General features: G+C 42.1%; 1 protein-coding gene across 7 annotated transcripts in view; it reads left to right on the top strand.

Moving 5' to 3' along the window:
* LOC147261700 (sickle tail protein homolog) overlaps window positions 1-21,188 on the top strand; it is a 59,831-nt gene extending 38,643 nt beyond the window's left edge. The window contains exons 12-25 of one of the 7 annotated variants that reach the window (XM_086203846.1): window positions 181-356; window positions 4,751-4,887; window positions 5,041-5,188; window positions 5,296-5,599; window positions 5,680-5,835; window positions 6,159-6,426; window positions 6,660-6,737; window positions 6,929-7,118; window positions 7,593-7,677; window positions 7,903-8,100; window positions 8,423-8,515; window positions 10,685-12,445; window positions 12,742-12,840; window positions 15,838-21,188. In XM_086203846.1, coding sequence (XP_086059972.1) covers window positions 181-356; window positions 4,751-4,887; window positions 5,041-5,188; window positions 5,296-5,599; window positions 5,680-5,835; window positions 6,159-6,426; window positions 6,660-6,737; window positions 6,929-7,118; window positions 7,593-7,677; window positions 7,903-8,100; window positions 8,423-8,515; window positions 10,685-12,445; window positions 12,742-12,840; window positions 15,838-16,713 — 4,569 coding nt within the window. In that variant the 3' untranslated portion in view covers window positions 16,714-21,188. Of the gene's footprint in view, window positions 1-180; window positions 357-4,750; window positions 4,888-5,040; window positions 5,189-5,295; window positions 5,600-5,679; window positions 5,836-6,158; window positions 6,427-6,659; window positions 6,738-6,928; window positions 7,119-7,592; window positions 7,678-7,902; window positions 8,101-8,422; window positions 8,516-10,684; window positions 12,446-12,741; window positions 12,841-14,144; window positions 15,817-15,837 lie in introns of those variants that run through there. The other 6 variants (XM_086203848.1, XM_086203847.1, XM_086203849.1 and 3 more) reach the window with 6 other exon arrangements.
* The last annotated feature ends 1,280 nt before the right edge of the window (window positions 21,189-22,468 follow it).

Here is a 22,468-nt window from a genome sequence, read left to right as displayed (position 1 = left end):
CTATGATGTGACCTTGGTACAGTGGGTTGGCTCTTAATTTATTGAGCTCTTCCAGCCAGTAGCTGTTGAAGTATCTGGGATCAGCGTGGTAGAAGAGCAAACCAGCAATTGTGATAGTCTTCTTTAGACCTCTTCTCTAGCCAAGCATCATAGTATCATTGTAGTTCCATTGTTTTCTAGCTATCAAACCAGGAGACAGTCAGCTCAATGCTACGGATGGCGGGTCAGGAGCTGGTGGTGTTGATGTATGATCGGCTGGCTCAGTCTGAGGAGGCAGTGCACCGACGAAGAACCCAGATGGAGGAGGAGAGGATCCACTACCTGGCTACAGAGGAGAGAATACTCAACCAGCTCAGGTAACACAGCACAATAACACAATCTTTCTTCTGTGTTGTGGCACATAAATCTGTTGTCTGGGTGCAATAACAAGGCCCAAAAATATAAATCATCAGGGTGAAGACTGGTGTGAGGTTAGAGTTATTCATCGTACATGCAAGTCTGGAACTTCTTTTAACGTGATGGAAAAATAAAGTCAATCAAAAGGTTTGTTATCTGGCGGTTTTCAAAGAATAACTGTTCAATTGAGAAATAGTCACAGTTTCATTTAGGCAAAAACTCGGCTTATGAATATACTCCTCCAGTAGTCCTGCTGGTCTTCCAGTCCCTCTTTGATAAGGGCCTTTTTATACATTTGTGTTCTCAGGAAGTTCTCCACAGGTCTGGTTTGTTCTGGGTCCAGTCCTTCATACAGTTACAAACCTTTTGCCTGAGCTGTTAAGACACTGATTCAGACACAGAAATAAACATGTGATTGCTATCAAATCTGAAGCAGTGATTTAGCCTTTTCAACATTTATACACTCGCACTGACATCATGCCTGTTTTAATAAGACTGCAGTTGAAGTCAGTCATTTGTGGCAAGCAAGACATTGTGCCGTAACATCTTTAGAGACAGAGAGAGGTAATGTGAGGAAACATGTTGTGAAGAGCGGAGTCGGGAGAATGGGAAGTGATTTGTTCTGATATGACATGGGCTCCCAGAGAGATCAGGACTGATTCACGTGCTAGCATGAGAATTCCATGAGAATCACTTAGTTCACAGCAAAGTGCATGTCTGGTGTTTGTCAAACACAGGGAATAGAAGTTATTGGCTCTTATTCCAGAAGGATTGTGATACAGCTATCTCTCAGCACAGCAATCTAAAAGACATACATTATTAACAAAATACAAACCGCATTAAAGCCTGAGGGCACTCTTCTTCTGTAATGATGGGGTAACACACTATCAGTTTAGTCTATAAACTGTACAGATTGCAAAACAATTGAAGCAAAGCAATTCACAACAACAATTTATCAAGAAGGCAGACGAAAGAAAGTGGCTTGGAGGAAACCTCCCCTGCCTCTGGAATGCTCACTTCTTTTACACCTCTTGTTTGAGATTTAGGTTTTCTTTTAAAATTATATTTCCAAAATGAGAAAAACCCGATGACATTACTTCACTAGTTTGTTTAAATGGTCAATTAGCAGTTTGGAAAGATTTAAAAAAGTAGAAATGGGGGGGGGGGGGGGGGCGAGTGGAAAAAAATATGAAAAGGAATATTCCTTAGAGGGATTAAACATCCGGATAATAAATAACAACAGGTGGGTGGATTAGCACCAGATAAGAGCAGCAATATGGCTTAACACTAGTATTTGTTTGTCATTTCCATTTTGAGAAGAAAAAAAAAACGCCTGCACCTGCAACCCTTGTAGCCATCTTGGCCTTAACTCTTAATGTCTATTTGGTATTAATGAGGTGAAATCATTTATTAAGAACTAGTTGCTGACTAATTAGCGCCGATGCTCTGAGAAACTCTACAGAAGCGTAACTATTAAAGACATTACCGATGTACAAACCCAGCAGTAGAGAGGAATAACCAGAGAGAACGCATTTGTGCTGAAACATAAGTCCATGTCTTCTTAAATTCCTCACATTACTCTGCAGAGCTATGTGTGGTGCAGCCTCCCAGCACGTGTCATATGAATGGTAATAGACCTCGTATCTGTGCAGACATAACTAATTGAGACTGACAGTGTGGGGGAAGAAAACAATCCTTTAGTCATTAATCGGCTTAAACTATCAAATTATGACATAACGAAAAAAGTCCTCACTCAAAAAATGGAATCTTTCAGTCAAATAAGTGCATAACGTTTAAAGAAAGTTTGGTGCTTGGCTGGCGTGTTTTAGTTATGTGAAATCAGTGTGGAGTCCATTGCAATGACTGTGGGCAGAACTGAAGCTTCCTTGGCAAATTAAGTCAGGAGGCTTCACTTTGCGTGGGATTGAATTCGCCATCACATGACGAGACCTCCTCCTCTTGCTCCTGAGCCACAGCTGCCTCAAAAAGATTAATAGATTTCAATACACCGTCATCCTATATTTTGACAGCAGCATTAGCAGAGGCTTCTACAAAACTGCATAACCCTAAGAAGATCTTAGAAATCAGAAAACCTGTTTAGGTAATGTCAGCAGAAGTACTTGTAATACTTATAATTGTAATAATTCAGAAACCAAGTCAAAGGCCCATCACAAGAGCAGAATAGGTCCATGTGTGTTTTGATGTCGGTAAACATTTTTATCAGTTAGATGAAATGGCAGAGGTGTGTGTTCAGTACACTACTGCTTCTGCCTGTTTGGACTTGGGTCATTCCATCAGCATCAACCTTGTGTCACTCACTTTCTTTGTTTGACCAAGCGTCTGTAAATCCCTCCCGCTATGATTGAGTAATTTACTGTAAATCCCTTTAAATTCAGTAAAATTCTGAAATGAAAAGAAACAAAGCTTTTAAATTTAAATTAATTGGCAGGTTAATACATCATGGTTAAACGGGATTTATTTGGGGATAATCTTTTCCTCACCTCTGGACTTTCCCATGAATATTCCCATGTTTTGAGTTCATGTGAAGGCATGTGGCTGTTTGCTGTTGGCCCAGTAAACTGTGATGCGTGACATGGCCTATTCTTTTGGTATCGTAGTAATATGACTGTTTATTACTGGAGAAAAATGCCGCTGTGGACTCACGCACTTATCTGATCATGACAAGGAGCATGTAGGAGATATCCTCCTGCTTCCCAGCTCCAAGTCTCAATAATCAGACTGATCAGCAAACAAACCCGTTCTCTAGAAATGAGATGAGAATTGAGATAGCTATAATGATGGTCCTGTAATCTGAGTAGGTTCAGGAGAATCCAGCATGCCTGTTAGCGCACCGTGCACAACGACTAGGATGATGGAATGTACGTCTCTTGTACGGTTGGAGGTTTTTTTCTTTTCCTCTACCTTTCTGTTTGCGTGTACAGGTCGAGGTCAAATTATTCCCGCTGTTAATCAAACAGCTCATCCTGTTTTAATAAAGCACAGATTGGAGGATCACACTAGTTAGAGCCCACGCACAGTTTTATTTCCCACAGTGGGCATTACTTCAAGGACCGGCAACTAGGGGAATAGAGACGTCAGTGTGACTGAGGTACATGTGATTCTTGGAAGAACCAATCAATACTCACAACTTAAGTAAAAGCAGTAAGTTGGGCTGTTATAGATGGGCCACATGGATAGTGCCATGCTGAGAGGCAGCATTTCAACTATGGTAATGTGGCACTTCTCTAAACTTGGTGGATGACATGCTTAGATCACCTAGTAGACATTTGCGTTGATCATTGCCTGATCTCCTCGATGCTTATCGAGTGTGACATAAATCCCCCTGCGTAAGACTTCTGATAGCTCCTGAGTTCTCCTTTTCACCAGCTCACCTTCAGGAAATTTCCACTTCAACCACATTAAGGCTTAGTTTGAGCTCCCATGAAAACCCAGGCCTTTTTTTCTTTTTTTGCTGAAAAAGATGCTGATGATGAAGCATTTTGTTTGGACCATGTAGAATCCCTCGTGTCATTCTACCAATAGAATACACTTTGCATTCAAAGAACTGTTGAAGAACTGGTTGTTAAAGTAACACACACAGATGCATGCACACACACGCGCACGCATGCACACACAAAAAAACTGGTTTGCTTGGTTAAGTGTCAACAAGTGGGAAGATTCCATGTCAAAACATGGCACAGTTTAACAACGACATTCACAGTATACCGAGGGCTTATCGGCAAACACCAATGCAAGGTTATATTAGAACCACCTGCCTAGTAGACCCCTGCTGTTCCACCAGAACAGCTGTGACTTCCTCTGTCCTGAGACATTGGACAGCAGATACTTTAGGTCCTGTAAACAGCAAGAGCCTCAGTGAACAGAAATGCTCTTCAGCACATCCTAAAGATACTGAGTCAAACTTAGATACGAGCCATTTGGAGGCTGTGAGACCAGTCTGGGTAGCCTTCAGTCTCCTCTTATCAGTGAACCTTGGCTGGACATTACCTTGTCATCAGTTTACCAGTTGTCCTTCCATGAACCAGTTTTAATTGGCAGTAACAACCACATACCAGGAACACCCACAAGACTTTCTTCACTCTCTCAGATCATGTACTTGCCAATTAGTCCTCCTTCAAACACATCTAGAAGTGACTGATCACAGCACTCATCAGGTGATCGTGTGATTGCTATTCATTGAAATCTTTAAATTTATCATATTTTGTTTATAAACGACAGGACTGAACATTTATTCTCTGCTGCCATCTAATGTGGACAGTTAGCTAGTACATAATTAATATATCTGTCCTTTCTAAGTGTTCCTCTGGATCTGTTGTTTAACCTCTACTCCCAGTGAACTGGAGGACTACGTGAACCATTTGCAAACCAATTCTGCCTCCATCCCTGGCCAGTTGTCAGTCACTCTGAAAGACGTAGAGGAGGGAGCGGTCAACCTGCGGAGGGTCGGAGAAGCTCTGGCCATCCTCAAAGGTCAGGACACTAGAAATGAGCAGATTTAAAGGAAAACACACAGAAATCTAGCTAACTAAACAACTATATTGTTAAAAACAAATTTTATGTTACATCTTAGTTTTTACTTTGTTTCTTTTTTTGCTGTTGTACCACTGTCTGCTTCTCTCCCAGGTGAGTTCCCAGAGCTGCAGGGGAAGATGCGTTCTGTGCTGAGGCTAGAAGTGGAGGCTGTGCGGTTTCTAAAGGAAGAACCTCATAAGATGGACTCCATGTTGAAGAGGGTCAAAGCCCTGACTGAGGCCCTCAGTTCTCTCCGAAGGTACTGACTCAGTTCTCCTGGCTGTGGTGGAGCACCAAAGATGTTCTGCCAAAGTAATGAAGATGAGATTGTGTTTGATTGATTGAGACAATGTTTGTTATCAACAGGTGTGTGTCAGAGTCAACACCCCCTGTCAGATCAGCCCAACTGGAGTCTGTAGACCCAGAACCTCTGATGACCCGAAGTCCACAGGGCTCCCCTAAACCCACGCCCCGAGCTTCAGTCAGAAGCCACCTGCCCACCCCCTCATCCTCTTTAACTCAGTCTGAAGTCAGCCCCACAGGCTCAGCCTCCCCAGTCATGCCTCGCAGAATGAAGACCCCAGCATCCGGTGTTACTCAGACCCCCCACCACCACCCTAGCCCCCCACTGACACCCACACATGGGCGAGACTCACCAACCGTGGCTAAGGTAAACCTTCAGGCATGGTATTTTTAGAAGCAGTATGTGTTGTTGAATGTAGCAAATGTTGTTGCTTTTGTGTCCTGCAGGTGAGTCCCTGTAGCAGAGAGGGCAGCCCCGCCCTGCAGAAGAAGCCCAGTCCTCTGGATGGACTTTCTAACTCCTGTGAAGCAAGTTCATGTGCATCAACACAGGAGAGTCAAGCTGACAAAACTGCCAGTGAAGTCACACACACGCACACTGAGGTCAGTGTTAATTTGCGGCTGCTGAAATATCATGTGTTTCTATTAGTGTTTAAAAAAATGTTCATGTGAAGTGTTTTTCTCTTTTTCAAACTTTTTTTTCTCACAACTCACAAAAGCTTGAGTATACATACTATAACAAATACTAGTTTATGTAACTACCCAGACACTTCTAGGAGGTGATAAATGTACCTGATTTTACCTGGATTACCTGGATTTTTGAGTGTGTGTGTGTGTGTGTGTGTGTGTGTGTGTGTGTGTGTGTGTGTGTGTGTGTGTGTGTGTGTGTGTGTGTGCGTCCGTGCATGCGTGTATGTCACATCCAGTCTACGGAGAGAGAAACTCCAGAGGGAAGTCTGAGCCTGGACCCAAGTGGTATGAACCAGCCCAGCAACAGTAAAACAAACCAGCCCACCAGCTCCACCGCAGACTTTGACAAGGTCCCTCAGGACACCCAGGCCACTCTGATCAAATCCATCCCTGATTTGGAAGTGTCCGATACCAGAGTGGCTCAGTCTGATTTGGCCTCAGGACAGACAAACCTCTCTGCATCCAAGTCAGAGCTGGAAACACCTCTGGACCTGACACTGCAAGGTTGTATGACCTTCACTCACTCTTCTCAAGTAACATGACTACTATTGTACAGTGTTGTGTATGTTTTAATGAAAGCAAAAACAAAACAAAAAAAACCCCACTGTAGCACGTAAAGGAGAACTTTGGGTTTTTTTCCGGCCATATTTGACTGTAATTATTAGGAAGAACATACAGGGATCCATTCTGTTTTTGTGTATCTGTAAATTTCAACCTGTACCATCTCTGTGCTGCAGCACCACAGCCTGTAACTCAGGAACACAAACCTCTCGAGAAGAGCGATGAAGTGGACTCGAGCACATTCAAACCCACCGGTAAGAGGAGAGAAAGCACTCAAGGCTTGCAACTGAGAGCTGAAATGTAGGGAATTATAACAACTTCATCAGCATTTCTGCATCGTACTCTCTATGTTGAACTACCTTGTTTGCATGTTGCATCATTACATAAAGGCACTCTGCTCTTTTAATATCAGTAATAAAATAAATCCCCATTTGGGTGCCTTCAGCTGCAGCAGCAGCTTCTCAGCCTCCAGCAGCCACTACGGAGCTGCCTCCATCAGCTCCTCCCTCAGCGTCTCCAGGCACCAAGCGGAGCGGCCGACTACAAGTAGAGAAACCCCGTCGCTCCAGTGTGGACAAAGAGATGAAGCAGAGTCCAGACAGGGTTGGCAAGTCTCCCCCTCCCCCTCCAAGAAGGTCAGATTATCACTGTGTCAACTGGAGGAAGGATGATGGACTGTACACCCATGTCACTGCATTTTACTAACCAAATTTAAGCCATGGGTAATCTGTGATAGTAAACTAAATCTGATAAAGTGTGGTTCTTGCAACTCGTGCTATATCTATAAACACATTTATAACGGAACAAATTCTGTAAATGAACTTGGAATAAAGGCCTCATATATTTTACAAGGGCTTCCATTATCAAACAAAACACCACCATAATATTTCAACACGCTAAGCATTAATTTGCGACTGCTCACAAATTAGGAGCGCACTAAGCACCGGAAAAGCAATCCCCAAAAAACAAACTAAAACCGGGAGCTGTTACTTCAGAAGAAAAAGTCCCACAATGCTCAGTGGCTATGATGTCATAGCATGTGGATCAGCTGCCAATGTGTTTAAACAGTCAACTCCATTTCAATATGAATAATGTTATTATGTGTCCAGGTTCCACGCTCCCAGCTCCGGTCTAACCACAGGACGGACAGGAGAGGTGATCTTCACCACCAGGAAAGAACCACTTGGGGCACAGGTGTGTGTACTTGTTTTGTGTTACCTATTGGAGAATTTAATACCTTTCCATGTGCAATTATGATCTTTATCAGGACTACCAGTCTTCATGAGGACCTAAGACCGATCCAAATGCAGCAGAATATGCTGCATTGATATTGAGTGTATTTGCTACGAGACATCAGAAGACTCGAGCCCCTCTGGTGAAGTTTCTCTATGACACATTCAATGTTGTGTGTTTATTAAGGATGCGAGTGAGAAAGAACCGCCTGTGGCCCCTCAGCCCAAACCCCCCAGACAGCCACCAGAGGTCAAACCCAAACCCCAGATATGTCGTCGTGCACCTCCGGCTACTTCCACCTCTACACCTGCTGCAGCCTCAGCACGAACGAAAGAGGAGGAGGAGGAGGAGGAAGAGGATAATAAATTTATGAAAGAGTTGCAGGTATGTTTCACCATTTACCATTTCTGAACTTGAGGAAATACTTTGAGGACAATTGACAGGCCTCTGGTGATTCCTGTTTGGTGAATATGGTGCCATTTAAACTCATCAGACTGGTCAATGCTGCAACACCTGTCTGTTAAGCTCTATTGGATTTCTTTTTCTTCTTTTTTTTTTCTTTTTTACTGGATTTTATGGGCTCCTACACTAAAACCCTCATGTTTAAATTAATATCATGAACTCGCTACACCATTATTACTGTTACTCTACTATTGCATCCTCTTGCTTCTGCAACTCACTGTGGAATCTTGCCCCTCTCACCCAGGTGTTTCACAAGTGTATTGTGAAGGAAGTAGGGAGCAGAAGTGTGCTTGAACTCTCAGCTTCTGAGCATGAGAGCCCAGAGGTTGACCCTAAGGTAAAAAAATGAACAAATAATAGAGAGAGAGATCCACTAACACTACTAATGCTGAGAGTATGCACCATGAGCTGATCAGTTTTTATCCAACATGATTTAAAAATTTGACGTGCATAAACACCTGACCTTAATGACCAAATATCCATTGATTTTAACATTAATTAGATCTATGAATAAGGGTATTAAATTTATGTCCCTTATGCGCTACATTTTGTGGTTTGCAGTGATTATTTATTCTGCTTTTAACTCACAAATGCTGAAATTTCTGCATTAACCTCGGCAAGGGCTGACATTGACTAATTGCTTCTGTTGCTGGTCCGTCACTAATTATTAATCAGTTTGCATTTTCGTATGATTATATTATTCAACCAGTAAAGTATGAGCACACAGGCGCAGCCACCCACAATCACACGCATAAACGTACTTTTCTCAGAAACGAGGGTTTCACTCATCACGTGGTTAGTTAGCCTTATGTGGCCATCACAAAGGTAAGTGTTGTAGTTAACACCATAAAAATGTTCACTGTCATTCTCAAACTTTGTCTTTAAATGTAAAATCGGTTACTGTGCGTGTCACGAGAGGATGACAAGATTAACCTCATTTCAGACATTTTGGTGGGGTTCTTTCACTATTGTTGACCTGAGTTCCTCTAACACCACTGCTTGTTTTCTTCCTGGGAACAATCGGCATGGGTTGCCAGGGGAACTCCTCTATCACTCCTCTTGAACATGTTTCTCCATGTGGACTGTACGTATGCTTATACCTTTCTACTCTTCTTGATAAATAAAGTCACCTCTTTTCTCTACTGCCTTGGCTACTCACGTTTATGATTTACTTGGAACTGGAACGTTTGCACTGTGTCTGATCAGCCTCACATTAACACAAGTTTCCATACAAAAAGACATACTCAGTAACAAAATTACACAATAATGCACGAGGAACTCACAAATGTACATGTCAACATCTTTGCCCTTCATCAGTATACAGTGTTCTACCAATCAGATTCCTCTCCGGGCAAATTCTGCTTAATTAAAACATAATTCAAGCTGATTATAACACCGATGTGGGGCAGGTGTACATGCATTGGTGAGCACAGCCAAACCGCCTCTTGACCAGTCCACCGAGCCTTCACATTTGATTGGAATGTCCAAAACCTGTAGCTGATCACACAGTCAGCACATTTATAGGCCCTCTAAACGTCACACCACACAACTGGACAACATAATTAATTCCCAGATGAATGGAAAGGAATCCCAGAACTACTGACCTACATTAAAAGGTTTAGCCGTCAGGAAACAGATCCATGCCATTATGAGTTCATCAGCAGAGAGGTAATACAGAGAATATTACACAGAAGGGATGTAGTAGACGGAGGCATGTTGCTTGGTTTGAGTTGAGAAAGAAGAAAATACTCTTGACTTGTACGTTGCAGGAAGGGAAGCTGAAATGAAAAGAGATTGCAAGATGTAAGAATGTAAAAATAAAGAAAAAAGATCGCACTGCAAATGTCCTGTTGGTGGTTTCTAGTTCTGCTCTTTCCACATAGTTTTTGTACATGCAGGGCAATGCAGTCTCTCCTCCAGCATCTCCTTCCTGTCCCTCAACTGACCTCAGTGCAACTTAGCACTTTGTGCTCCTGCAGGAGGCGGAAAACAGTTTCAGCCGTGTGCTGTCTGTCTGTACATGCTGTGCCACGTGTTCAGGCACACACTGTGGCACAATTACACACTAAAACTGGCTTGAACTGGTTCATCTGTACATCTGCCCCATTTCCTATTGATATAAATGTAGCATGCTGCTCTCTGAACTGTTAGCTTCTCCTTTGAATTACGTTACATTGTACATTGGGACATAAGCAGCAGCTGAATTTACAACCACTACTACGAAGAGATTGTCCAATATCATGAGTCACCTTTTGTGTCAACTTGTCTTAAAAAGTTCAAGGTGTTAGTCTTAATCGTTTAGCTTTTAAATGTGATATTTAATCAGATATTGGTACAAGAGGAAGCGCTTTGCAATGAGCAACAAATATAGATAACGATAATGCTAACCATTGTGATTTAAGCCAGTGGTGCTGGAAAAAACATGTACATGAATAACAGGCTTTTTTGTCTTACTTATTTCCATGTGATGATGAAGTATTTGGTCTTACCCTTTTTTTAATTTTAGGTGACTGCAGATCCATCAAATAATAAGTGTTTGCCAGGGGGAAGTAATCAATTTAAAGGACAAGAAAATACATCCTCCACATCCCAGGTGTTAGTAACATCTGGTTCAGCTCCTCAGACAGGAACTACTGATGACAAACACTTGATGGCAGTTGGACTGGAGAGAGGAGGCGCATCAGGGGGAATATGTGCGGGCCCTGACCAGAGGGAAGAAGCAGGAGAGAAGAAGATTAAACAAGAGCCACCAAAGAAGAAGAATGCACCTAATGATAGTATGGTACTACAGCGACCGAAGAAGATGGAGCTACCTTTAAATTCAGTTGAAGAAAATGACAAAAACAGTGTTACTCATGAACAGAATACCCAAGAAGAAGTGAGTTCGCCAACCACACCAGGGAAGAAAGTCACATTTACAACCATAGTTACTCTACAAAGAGAGGATAATCAATCAGCTGACCAGACAAATGAAAAGACCGTCCAACAAGGTTCTGCTGAGGAGAAGTCAAATATGATGGTATTATTAACTTTAGAAAAAGAAAACACCCAGGACGAACACCCCAAAGAATCATCACTGGAGTCCCAACGGGATAAGCCCAAGACCTCGATTGTAGACCTGAACCCATCCCGTAAAATCCACATACCTACAGTTCAGGTACCTAGTGATCAGGAATATTTCCCTGAAGGAGGAAGCTTGAGCCCTGATGTTTGTGATGATGAAGGACCGCCCCCTCCTCCTCTTCCTCGGATTGGTAGAATTGCCTTTCACAACTCAAAGACTAGAGGCAAAACACAGTCCAAAGATGGAAACCCAAATGGCTCGGTCACACAGACTGTAGCTGGGAACAGTGCTGATCAGCCCACGTATCATGTGAACCAAGCTTTCGAGGACAATGATGACAGTAAACCCATCATTATTATCTTGAATGAGCCCCTGGACATCCAGTCACACTATAAACGTCTGTCAACCATCTTTGAATGTGAGGAGGATATTGATGGGCTTCTGTCTTCAGAGTGTATAATAGAAGAAGAGGAGATAAAGGATGAGGAAATGGGACAAAGTGAAACAAATAAAGGCTTGGATCTTAAAGAAATAGCAGGAAATGGTCTGAATTCTCTACATAAGCAGCTTCATAAAGCACAAGAAGATAACTCCGTTCCTGACGAGCAAGACCAGATTAAACCAGATACTCCAAGAAAGATGGAGACCAAACAGAAGTTCAAATTCAAGTTCCCCAAAAACAAACTGGCTGCATTAAGCCAAGCTATTAGATCTGGGACAACCAAAACAGGAAAGAAGACTCTTAATGTGGTTGTTTATGAGGAAGAGGAGGAGACAGCAAGAGGTGGCAGACTAGTGGATGAATGCAAGAAACAGACCAAGGAATCTAAGATCAAGAGTACCAAACAAGCAGATATGGATAAAGGAAAACATTCCAAGTCACCTCGTCAGGCAGAGGAGCTCTGCAGAAGCAGAGTGGACTCCATCGATCATCTACAAGAGTCACTTAAACAGTTGGAAATCAGTGTGGACAGTATTAACACTCCTTCCTCCCCCTCATCCATTGCTTCTTCACCTCCCGTATCTCCCGATTCTTCCTTTGACTCCAATGACAGAGGTCAGGTCAAAGGCAAACGAGAGAGGGAGAGAAGCCCGTCAAAGAGGTCGGCCTCTCATATCCTCAAGGGGCCAAATCCACCACAGAGCAAGAGGGCCAAACCACAACCTCTACCCATCCCAGTGAAACCCTCCAACAAGAAACAGGTCTGGTGTCTGCTAGCTGGTTTGCTTCAGTGGTGCTGGGCTCTAAGTACTCTGAATGTGGGACCTTACAGATGTGTGTTGTTTGGAGCAGTAGCTTTAGTTTGTTGCGTGTCAGTTCACTTCAAGGGTGTTACCACTGGGAAAACCTTTTTCAGAGTATGGTTTGAATATGCTACAATGTTTGTCCATTTCAGCTAATGTTCCACTTCTTACACCATTTAAGACACAAATGCATTTTTTTTCCCCCCTTAATTTTCAAATGCTGCTGTAATTGGAACATCTCCTCTATCATCCAGCGATCCCACACCAAGTCTCGCCCCTCGTCGCCCCCCTCTGGCTCTCCAGAAAAGCTGTCTTTGGGCCAGCAGCAGGCCACCCAGAATCAGCCCAGCCAGGTAAGTTTACGACAACCAGACCTGAGTGTAACTTAGTTACCACAGACAGAGTAGCAACTACTAGTATTCTATGACAAAATGTTACTTTTATGGTACAAATACTGTAACAGTCGATTGGTCTTAAGAAAATACTACATGAAACAGAAGCGGCTTCATGGTGTAGCTACAGTAAATTTAGTAGTGTTTTTAAATAGGTTGATATTGTTTCAGTATTGTTTTGTTCAGGATGTGAGTCTTCTCTCAGGTTATTGTTGTCTGCTTGCGGCGGTGTTCATTTCCTCCTTCGCCCTCCTCCCTCTCAAGATACACTCCCTGATCTTGTCAGCGCCTCCACTGGCACCTCCATATGTAAAGATCGTTCAGAAGTTCACAGCGACGCTACTGAATCAGGGAGTGCATCTTCAGCCTGCATGTTCACAGTCATTCATCATCTAGCAGTGAGCAGTGGATATTTCACCTGGGTGTCAAAAACTCTCTGAAAGTCTTAGACACAAATGCCGTAATAATATATTAGCAATATGAATAATCCAGTTGAAACATCAGCCATAATTGCTCTCACATCGATGCCATGTCAGAGTTTTGTCCTTCTGCATGTTTGTTGTGGCTGGTGGCACCACTGTTCAGTGACGTTGTCGTCTTTAATCATTTGAATGAATTTTAAAATGGAATATTATTCTTTGTCTTTTTATATTTTTCAAAATCAGCAGACAGTTTCTAGGAAACTATTCCTGATCAATGAAAGGGAAAAAGCACTGAATTGGGTTATTTTGTAATTGGCAAATTCAGCATTCTTTCCAAACTTTGATTGCAGTTAACATATATTGTTTCTGTACAGGGTTAGTAGGTTAGTATTGCTGTCTACAATTCCTGATACCATTAACTGTTCACAGGAAGCAGGGAGACAATGGAACAATAGATTTTGTATCAATATAGTTTGATGCTGTGCTGCAATAAGGTGATATAACTCTTAATTCCGCACCCTACACCCTACAGTTTGAGAACTACTAGTATAAAGTCTTTGTAGTTCAAACTCCACAAGGATATCATCCCAGAGCAGCTGGGAGATAGATGTCCCAGTGGATTCCAGACAAGCGCTGCTGGTGGTGGTGGTGGTAGATGACCTTGGATGGGACTGGTAGTAGGGGAGTAATTGGACCGACGATCCCGCAGAGATGGAGGGGAGGAGGAGGGGGCGAGCATAATAGAAGCAAGGCAAGATTAATCGAAAAAAAGATTTTTATTAAAAAAGACAGCAACCGTGTGAAAGGCCAGCAATGAAGATGTGTCTCTCTTCTTTTGGCTAGATCAGCTTGAGAGACCTGACACTTGACCACACCCACAAGGCTCTGACAGCTAGGACCTGATTGAGCATGCATCCGAAGTGAGAATGACAGTTTAGGAATGAGCAATAAAGCATTGCCTCCGGAGATGAAAAAGGGATAGTTTTGTTTTTGTTTTTTGATTATGATACTGTCAATTTCAAAAGCTTGTTTTTGTTGTCTTGTTTGTCCTGCTGTCTTTTTTATGTTTATCATAGACTTTATATCATACCTGGACATCTCATTCCACAATATCTAGAATATCCCAGATATGAATGCTGCAATCTTGCACCTCTGATGCCATTTGGAACCACAGTCTGTTTTGCAATGACTGGAGCTGCAGTGTTGATGTCATAAAACAGCAGTTTCCAACAGAACAGCTCATTTCTACCATTTGAAACAGAAAGCCACGGTTACAGAAGTCTGCGGGTGTCTCCACAATTACCCATAATTCAGTCAGAGCAGTTCTCAACATCAACACACCCTGCTTCTTTTATAGCATCAAATAAGTAACACTTGAACATACATCACCGTTTTAACAACTACCAAAAATGACAGAAGCCATCTCAAGGAAAATGTATTGGACAGGTTTTGGTTTGGCTCAAAATGGGAGTCATGACCTATACTGCAACCCCCCACAAGAGGGCGATCAAGATCTTTTGGCTTCACTTTTGGTGATTTCTCATGGCATCCATCTCCGTACAGGTCTATGATAATTATAGCTGTTGTCATGTGTGTTCATATATACCAGAAATCACCCTCTCTTAAAGGTACTATATGTAACATTGAAAACAAACTTAATCAAGCTATGTTTACCGCTTGATCCATCCATAGGCCATTTAATTAGACTCCTGTTGTTGTCCCAGTATGGGGAAGAATCTATTTATTCACAGAGGTATGTACGCCTCCAGAACAGTAGGTGGGGTATGCCCCCTTACAGCCGGTGCTACACTTATTTTCAGTTCACTTTTTTGATTGTTCACCAAAACAAGTTAACCAGAAGGGAAACATTCAAGCAATGAATTTAAATTCAAAGACTTCTACTTCTACTAGGTACGATCTCTGGACTAACATGTATTTTAAGTACAGTATTAGTCGGACTGACACAATAAACCAACTTGGTCCTCATGGAAACATACTGGCAGACTCACTATCGCCTCTTGTGGTAAAAAGTAGATTGACATCATGTATGTTAGTTGTTTTCAAAGTTTCCTATAGTCCTTTTAAATAACAGTCGATTGTCATCCTGATTCCTGATCCATCACATGACAGCAGCGTCATCCCAGAAGGTGATGGGCTTCATCACACCAGCATTTATAAGAGCCACGCTTCTGCTCAAGATCAATCCTGTTTTTATGTTTAGTGGAACGTAAATTAAAGCAGACGAGCCTTTACAAACCACGCTGACTGTGTTAATCTCATCGTAAACAAAGAACCGTACTGTCCAAAATGGAGGAAGCTTTTATATTAGTCGTGGCATTTCATGTTTTTCGGGTGTATTTGATGGTGCACAGAAGAAATTAGGCGTTTAGTTCATGTGTGTGTGAGAGAGAAAGAGAGAGAAAAAAAAGAGAGAGGTTGACTGGCCTACATCAATGGAGTAAAGAGCATGAGTGCTGTTGCTCTTTCATGTGGGCTGCGTGTTTGACCTGCAGTATTCCGTGGTGTGTGTTTGCAGGCTGACGGCAGAGGCACTAGAGCAGCCCAGGATAGTAACCATTCAGTCGTTGCTTTGCGTGCATCTAAGATCCCAGGCTTGAGCCATAGCTCTGGGAAACACCCTTCTGCCTCTCTGTCCACTCCTCACTGCTCAGACGCTGCAGATATCCTCCAGAACTTCTCCTCCTCCTCTTCCTCTTCTTCTGCTTCTTCACCCTCAGCATCCTCTACCTCCTCTGGGAAACATTATCTTCTGTCTCCTCCTTCAAACATCTCCAAGTGCTCTTCCCGCTCGTCTTCTCCTTCCTCAAGTCAACGCTCAAAGCAGACGCTCTTGTGTCCCCTCTCCTCTTCCTCCTTGGTTGCAAACTCTGCTTTTTCTCCAGCTGCTTCCCCACCTCGCTCCCCCTCTCCGTCCTCACCTTCGCTTTCCTCCTCCCCTCCTGTACACAAGTCGTTAATCCCGTCTCTGAATTTGAGTCGTCTGCTCCCATCATCTAGCCGTGTCTCGTCACCATCCCACGCTAGCGTCAGCCCTGCAGCGGCGAGCCCTGCCCAACACAGGCCTCGCAGCAAACGCCATCAGCGCCTGGCCCTCGTCTCAACCAACAGCTCTGCTGCCACCTCCCAACACAGCTACTACTCTTCATCATCCTACTCTTCGTCCTCTCCATCCTCTTCCTCCACCTCCTCTTCCCTGTCGCCCACCTCATCCTCATCCTCGCCCCCCTCCCCATCGTCCTCCCTCCTCCCCACCATGGTTAGTCATGGGGTGAGGAGTCTCCGAGCATCAGAGTCTAACCCCAGTTCTCCGAGCCGCAGCAGGAAATGCACTGGAGGCCAAACGGCCCGAGCTGGGCACACAGGAGCAGCAGCCTCCAAGGACGCTGCCTGATGGTTCTGTCCTCTCACCTGCAGTTCAGGACACACTCATGAGGGTTGAGCAGAATTGCACTGTAATAGCACAGCAATATTTTATGATGTTAAATTTTGACTGGGATACGGTTTTGGATGTATTGTAAATCTGTTTAATCAATTCTCAATATCTGTTGAGGAAATTTACTGCAATTTACTACGTATTAGTACAAAAAAAAGTTTGTATATTCAAAAAGAAGCTCAACTACTGCCGTTGGACATATAAGGTTGATATATCAGGAAACATTCATATATCACGAATATAAATAAACATGTTTGCTACTTTATATTCAGAAGCTGCAGTACAAAATATATGCAGATATGTTAGACAGTCATTACGTAGATTGTAAATGAGTGGCCATCACAGTACAGTCATGCTAAAGTTCGGTGTGTACTTCGATTGTAGGGACTGATTTTGGTGCTTGGGAACGAAAACAAAAAATGCACTACAATTGCAAACACAGCCAGAGTAGCCAAGTAAGTATCAACACCAAACATGAACCCAGTTCCCAAGTTTGAGAGTGCAAATTTACTGAGGAGGTCAAATTAATTTACTTAAATAGATTATTAAATATATTTTGTGTAGTATAGCTGTAGCAGCTGGAGTCAGGGTGGAGGGGCTGAAGAATACATGAGGAGAAAAGGTGAATTTCTTCAGGAATTTTAATTTATAATGGAGGCGTGTAAGCCAAGACCCAGAGAATGAGGAATGGTGTTTATGATGTTGCACAAGTGGCTGGATGATGTGGAGTCAGTAGTTTTGAGAAGTAAAATCCTGATCTGAGAAAATGTGCCAAAGCAATTTAATAAAACAAATTCAAGGGTCCTATTTAGGACATTCAGTGCCACTAGAGGGCTCACCAGAGCACCAGCAGCTCAGATTAAAACAGAAGAAGAAGCAGCAGCAGCAGCAGCAGCACGCTAGAATTGAAGCACAAGCTGAGAGTTGAGAATCTGCTGCTGCATGCTTAATGTTATCAGACACTTAAATAAGAATGGAATTAATGTGGGATTTCAAAATGTTCTCAGTAACTCATCTGTCTGGGTGGAACTGATGTAATTTCTATACATACATTCCATATGTATTTGCAAAGATGCAGACGTGCCGTCAGGTACATTTGATAACACTTTCTCAATTGAGAGGACGACCTGAAGAATGTTGTGCATCGAACCAAAAAGAGAGCACTTTGGCAAGCATACCTTCCTGGCGGAGGTAATATATGACTAAATTGTATTTATAAATACGGAGTATTTATTAATATTATTAAAGTTGTAGATCATTAAAGTTGGATCAGAATTCTTGATGTTTGTGGAGCCAATCTTAACCACAATATCTCTAGATATACGGGTCCTATGTGGGTCTGTGGCCTATTGAGAGTCGAGGTGGGGGTCCAGAGCATAAAAAGAGAGAAGATTCTACCTGTGTGATGAACTGCTTTTTACTCGTACACATCAGTTCACTTAGCTAGAAAAATGCAATATACTTTTACTCTGAAAACCTTTCCACAACCCCTCCTGACACTGGGTGTGAAGCCAGCCTTTATAATCAAGACAATGACATCATCAATGTGTCCCCTGGTGGACGAACAATCGGACCACCTGGATGTGTGTTTTAATGTGTGTGTTTTTCCCCCTCAATATCTGAACAGGGACATGTTGCAGACAATCAGACAACATTTATATCAGTCTCCTCCTCTGTGCTTATCACCTGTTCCAGTAAATATAGGATTATGGGCTTTTTCAAAGGTTTTAGAAACAAAGAAAAATATTACTTTTTCAAAATCATAATGTTTACAGTGTTTATGAGTATGTACAAAATGTGAATATGATAGAAACTTGTTTTTGTAATGAAAATATTGACCAATAAATATCAGCTATCAGTCAAATCAGTTTACACACACACACACATATATATATGTATATATATACGTTTATATATATACATATATATCCTCAAGTCAACACTCAAGTATTATATGTATTAAGATGTAGTTATAAAGCAAAAGAAAACTCGTGCATTCACAGCTTGAATACTGTGTTCAAGACAACTCAGAAGGACCAAACGAACACCTGATAGCTATCGGTTGGAAACGTATCTGTCAGAGCTCTGATTTCTGTACGTTACAACATGGTGATGGCGGCCTTTGGCCTCAGTGGTAAGAATGTAACTGTTAAAAACATATTTTTGCATATATTGTTCTACCTGTCTCTATTTTTCTGTATGCTTGTTTTTTGTGGGTCGTTGCCAAAAAGCTTTTGGGTGCTTTACCACCACCTACTGGTCTGGAGACAGTTTGGCCCACTGGGTTGGTCATGTTTGAACACACCGTACGATGTTGAAAATATCCAGTCAGCTGTGGATGCACGAGTGCACGAGTCATCAACGCAGCACTAATGTCACCAGTAATGTGGCGCTGAATATGGAATAAGCACATGCACAGATTAGATTATCATCTGACTGAGTTCACTGGTTTTTAAGAGTGACTGCCATGCACTCAGTCCTGTAATCTGAAAACAGACTGCTGTTTTTTGATGATTGGCATGTGATGTACAGTACGTGTGGTTTCCTTTAATACTGTTGAACATATTTGTTTGAAATTTAAGAATTATAACTGGAGTTTGGCATTCATATTATGCAGAGTCTACCCAAAGAAATCCTATACAGACGATAGTTTCCAACAGATCCATTCTGTAAAGGTCTTATCTGTCAATGTAGATTTTTCTATCTAGATTAACTATATTATATCAAAATACTATCTAGAAATGTTGGATATATTTGCTTCTTTTATTCTACATAGATGTTGGTTATTGTGCTCATACACAACATTCCCATTTGTAGTGATTTATTTGAAGTGATTTTATGCCAAAAACAATAAATTTGGTGTGTTTTTTTTCCAAGTTCTTTTACACTACCAAGATTCTTAAGCTGTGTTCACACACAAAGCAGAGCAGATTTCAACCTCATTGGATTATGTATTTTGATTTGTGCGAATCCGCAAGCATTCTCCTGGTAAAAGGAGGGGAATACTGCTGCTATTGTTGCACCACTACTGTTTATATGTGTCTCAAGCATCTTTTATGCAAGAAATGTAGGTGTTACGACATTTAACCTGTGGTCATTTTGTCTTGATGAAGCTTAATTTGCCAAACTAACGTTGAGCGGTTGGATGAGAACATGGTCTCAGCCTATGGTGTGTGCTGACCTCGCTAGTTAGCTAGTTAGCTTAGCTGTCACATCACTTGACATCTCACTACAGAGACACTGAACCAGCAGCGAACCCCAGCATGCTTTGTCCGACGTAAAGACTGAAACGGCTATTTCAGGGTGGTGCAACATTAGCGATTCGTCTTGCCGCCTGGTTGTCTGCAAGTACTCCCAATTGAAGGCGTTTGTTAGCACGCTACAGCTTTAAATCCCAGCGCTCACTTTCACTGTCAACAGTGTCCCCAGGCAGAGCTGCCAAGGTCATCGACAGGTCGCCAAATAGTCTCTGTAGCAGTTAAACATATCGGCTTCCCCAACATAGTTTAAACACAGCTTTGTCATTCAAAAATTGAATATCGTCAGTGACACTTAATTCACCCATCATATCTCCAATTGATGCAAACTCACTTGTTTTCACGTTTTTCATTGACTTCATATCATTTACTTGTGCTAATAATATGTCTTCAAGCTGTGTGTGGACATGACTTCACGACCACCTCTGCGAGCTTAAAGGACACTCCACTTTTTGGGGAAATTAGCTTTTCGTCTGTCAGATGAGAAGACAAATATGACAATGATATGTTCAAGATGGCTCTAGCCTAGCTTAGCATACAGACTTGGGAAACGGCCTTTCCCAAGTCTTTACGCTAACCCTAACCCTAACAAACTTATCTTACCAAATCATAACTTTAAATGACATCACTTCTTCAATCATGTCAGGGTTTGAATGAATTGGTCCAAAATCATTGTTCAATTAATACTTTGAGACATTGTAAACATATTTAGAAGTGAGTTTTGGAAGTTGTCTTTTCACATTTTGCCTAATGAAGCTTCACTAAAGGTTTCCCCTTGGATGCACAGAGATTAAAAACATACATAATAATCTCTTTGTCAGACTTTGGATATTACAACTGGTAATATTTCTTAAAATGTCTGGAGTGTTCTTGCTACAGTTTCTTGGTCTGTAAGTCGAAACTTTACAAAATGATCTTTAAAAATACCAAAGTGTTTGGTTTTACAAAGTCTCACTGTGAGGACCTTTTACTGTGTTATATTAAAAAAACAAAACAAAACAAAAAACACCTTGTGGAATGTTGAGTGTTGGAACTGATGGCATTGTTCGACAGCATCCACCTTTATGCAAACTGTTTCTTTTCCTCTCTTTTTTTGGATGTTTCGTAGCTAAAATCTAAACATCTGCATGCCTTGAGTTTACGCTGCTGTAAATAAATGTGTTTTCTGATTTATAAGTTGTTAGATCTCATATATGTAAACTTCTATTTCCTGAGAGGTTGGAGAAGGAATAAAGGGCTTCCAGCGCGTTGAAACGTCAGACGCCTCTGCTGTCACTGTTGTCACCTGTTGTCCCAGTAGAGGGCAGTATGGACACACATCATCTGTCCTATTAGTGTGACCATTTTTATTAGATATTTCTTCTTTCTTGCTCATTATCAGGTTATTTGAAGCTACTCGTGTTATCAAACAACTGGGATGAAGGTGCTATTCAGTAGTGAAGACGAAGGTCTGGCAAATAATGAAGGAAATTTCTTGGTTAAAAACAAATGGTCGGCCAAAATTTGTGTAGGTATGTTTAGCAAAATCAGTTGAAATTGTTGTCTGGAGAGAGAGAGGGAGAGAGAGAGAGAGCCTGTTTTAGAGGTGTGACACAAACAGCATGAATCTGTCTTTAGTGACACCAAAGTGACCAAGTGGGTCCAGAAAGGTAAAACCAGTCTTCTGCGCCTCTCTCCTCACGCTATAACTACAAAAACACATTTTCCTCCAAGCCTCCATTTTCCAAAAGTGTAATGAGAAAGCCCAGCTTGGTAATTGGTTAAATGATTAGTAATTAGTTCCATCATAGGCTAATTAGCTCATATGTAAATTGCGGGGCCAGATGAATCCCAGCGCCCGTCTCTGTGTAATTAGTCTGTAATTCCTCCGCATCCTGTGGAACAGAGGGGAAGTTGGCAGGCCGAAAGTGTGTGTGATGCAGCAGAGGTAGAGGGGTGGGGGGCTGGGGAGTAATTAGAAATAGCTCACATGAAGCATTTCTACATTAATTACAACATTTTCTGTGTCCCAATACTTTTTTCTTCCCTTCTCGTCACAACTGGGCTGCGTCAGAGGAGGACCATCACAAACCAACAAGGAACTTGACTGCTTGTTAATCAAAGATGTGGCTCCTTATTTGCATTTCTAATTGGAATTAATTAGGATTGCCCAAATAGCGTGTGTGTGTGTGTGTGTGTGTGTTCATTGCACAGAGATGTTCTTACTCGTGGATTTCTTCATCATCTGATGATGTCATTATCACCAGCAAATGGACAGCAGGATGAGTCCAATGGCCTGAGCTGGATCAGCAGACTTCACACTCATGAGTATGTCAATGAGCTGTGGGGGGGGGGAGAGAATAAAGAGCCTGTAGGAGGGGCTAACAGGGGGATGTAAAAATATATAATAAAATATAAAATAACAACTCACCTTATGAAAGCTGATTTCCATGTCAGTTAATGACTGGGAGAAGTTG

This window comes from Aulostomus chinensis, chromosome 5 (assembly GCF_037954235.1).
Source record: "Aulostomus chinensis isolate RoL2024-O1b breed Wild chromosome 5, RoL_Achi_v1.0, whole genome shotgun sequence".
NCBI classification, from domain to species: Eukaryota; Metazoa; Chordata; class Actinopteri; order Syngnathiformes; family Aulostomidae; genus Aulostomus; species Aulostomus chinensis.
This window is presented reverse-complemented; position numbering and strand designations above follow the sequence as displayed.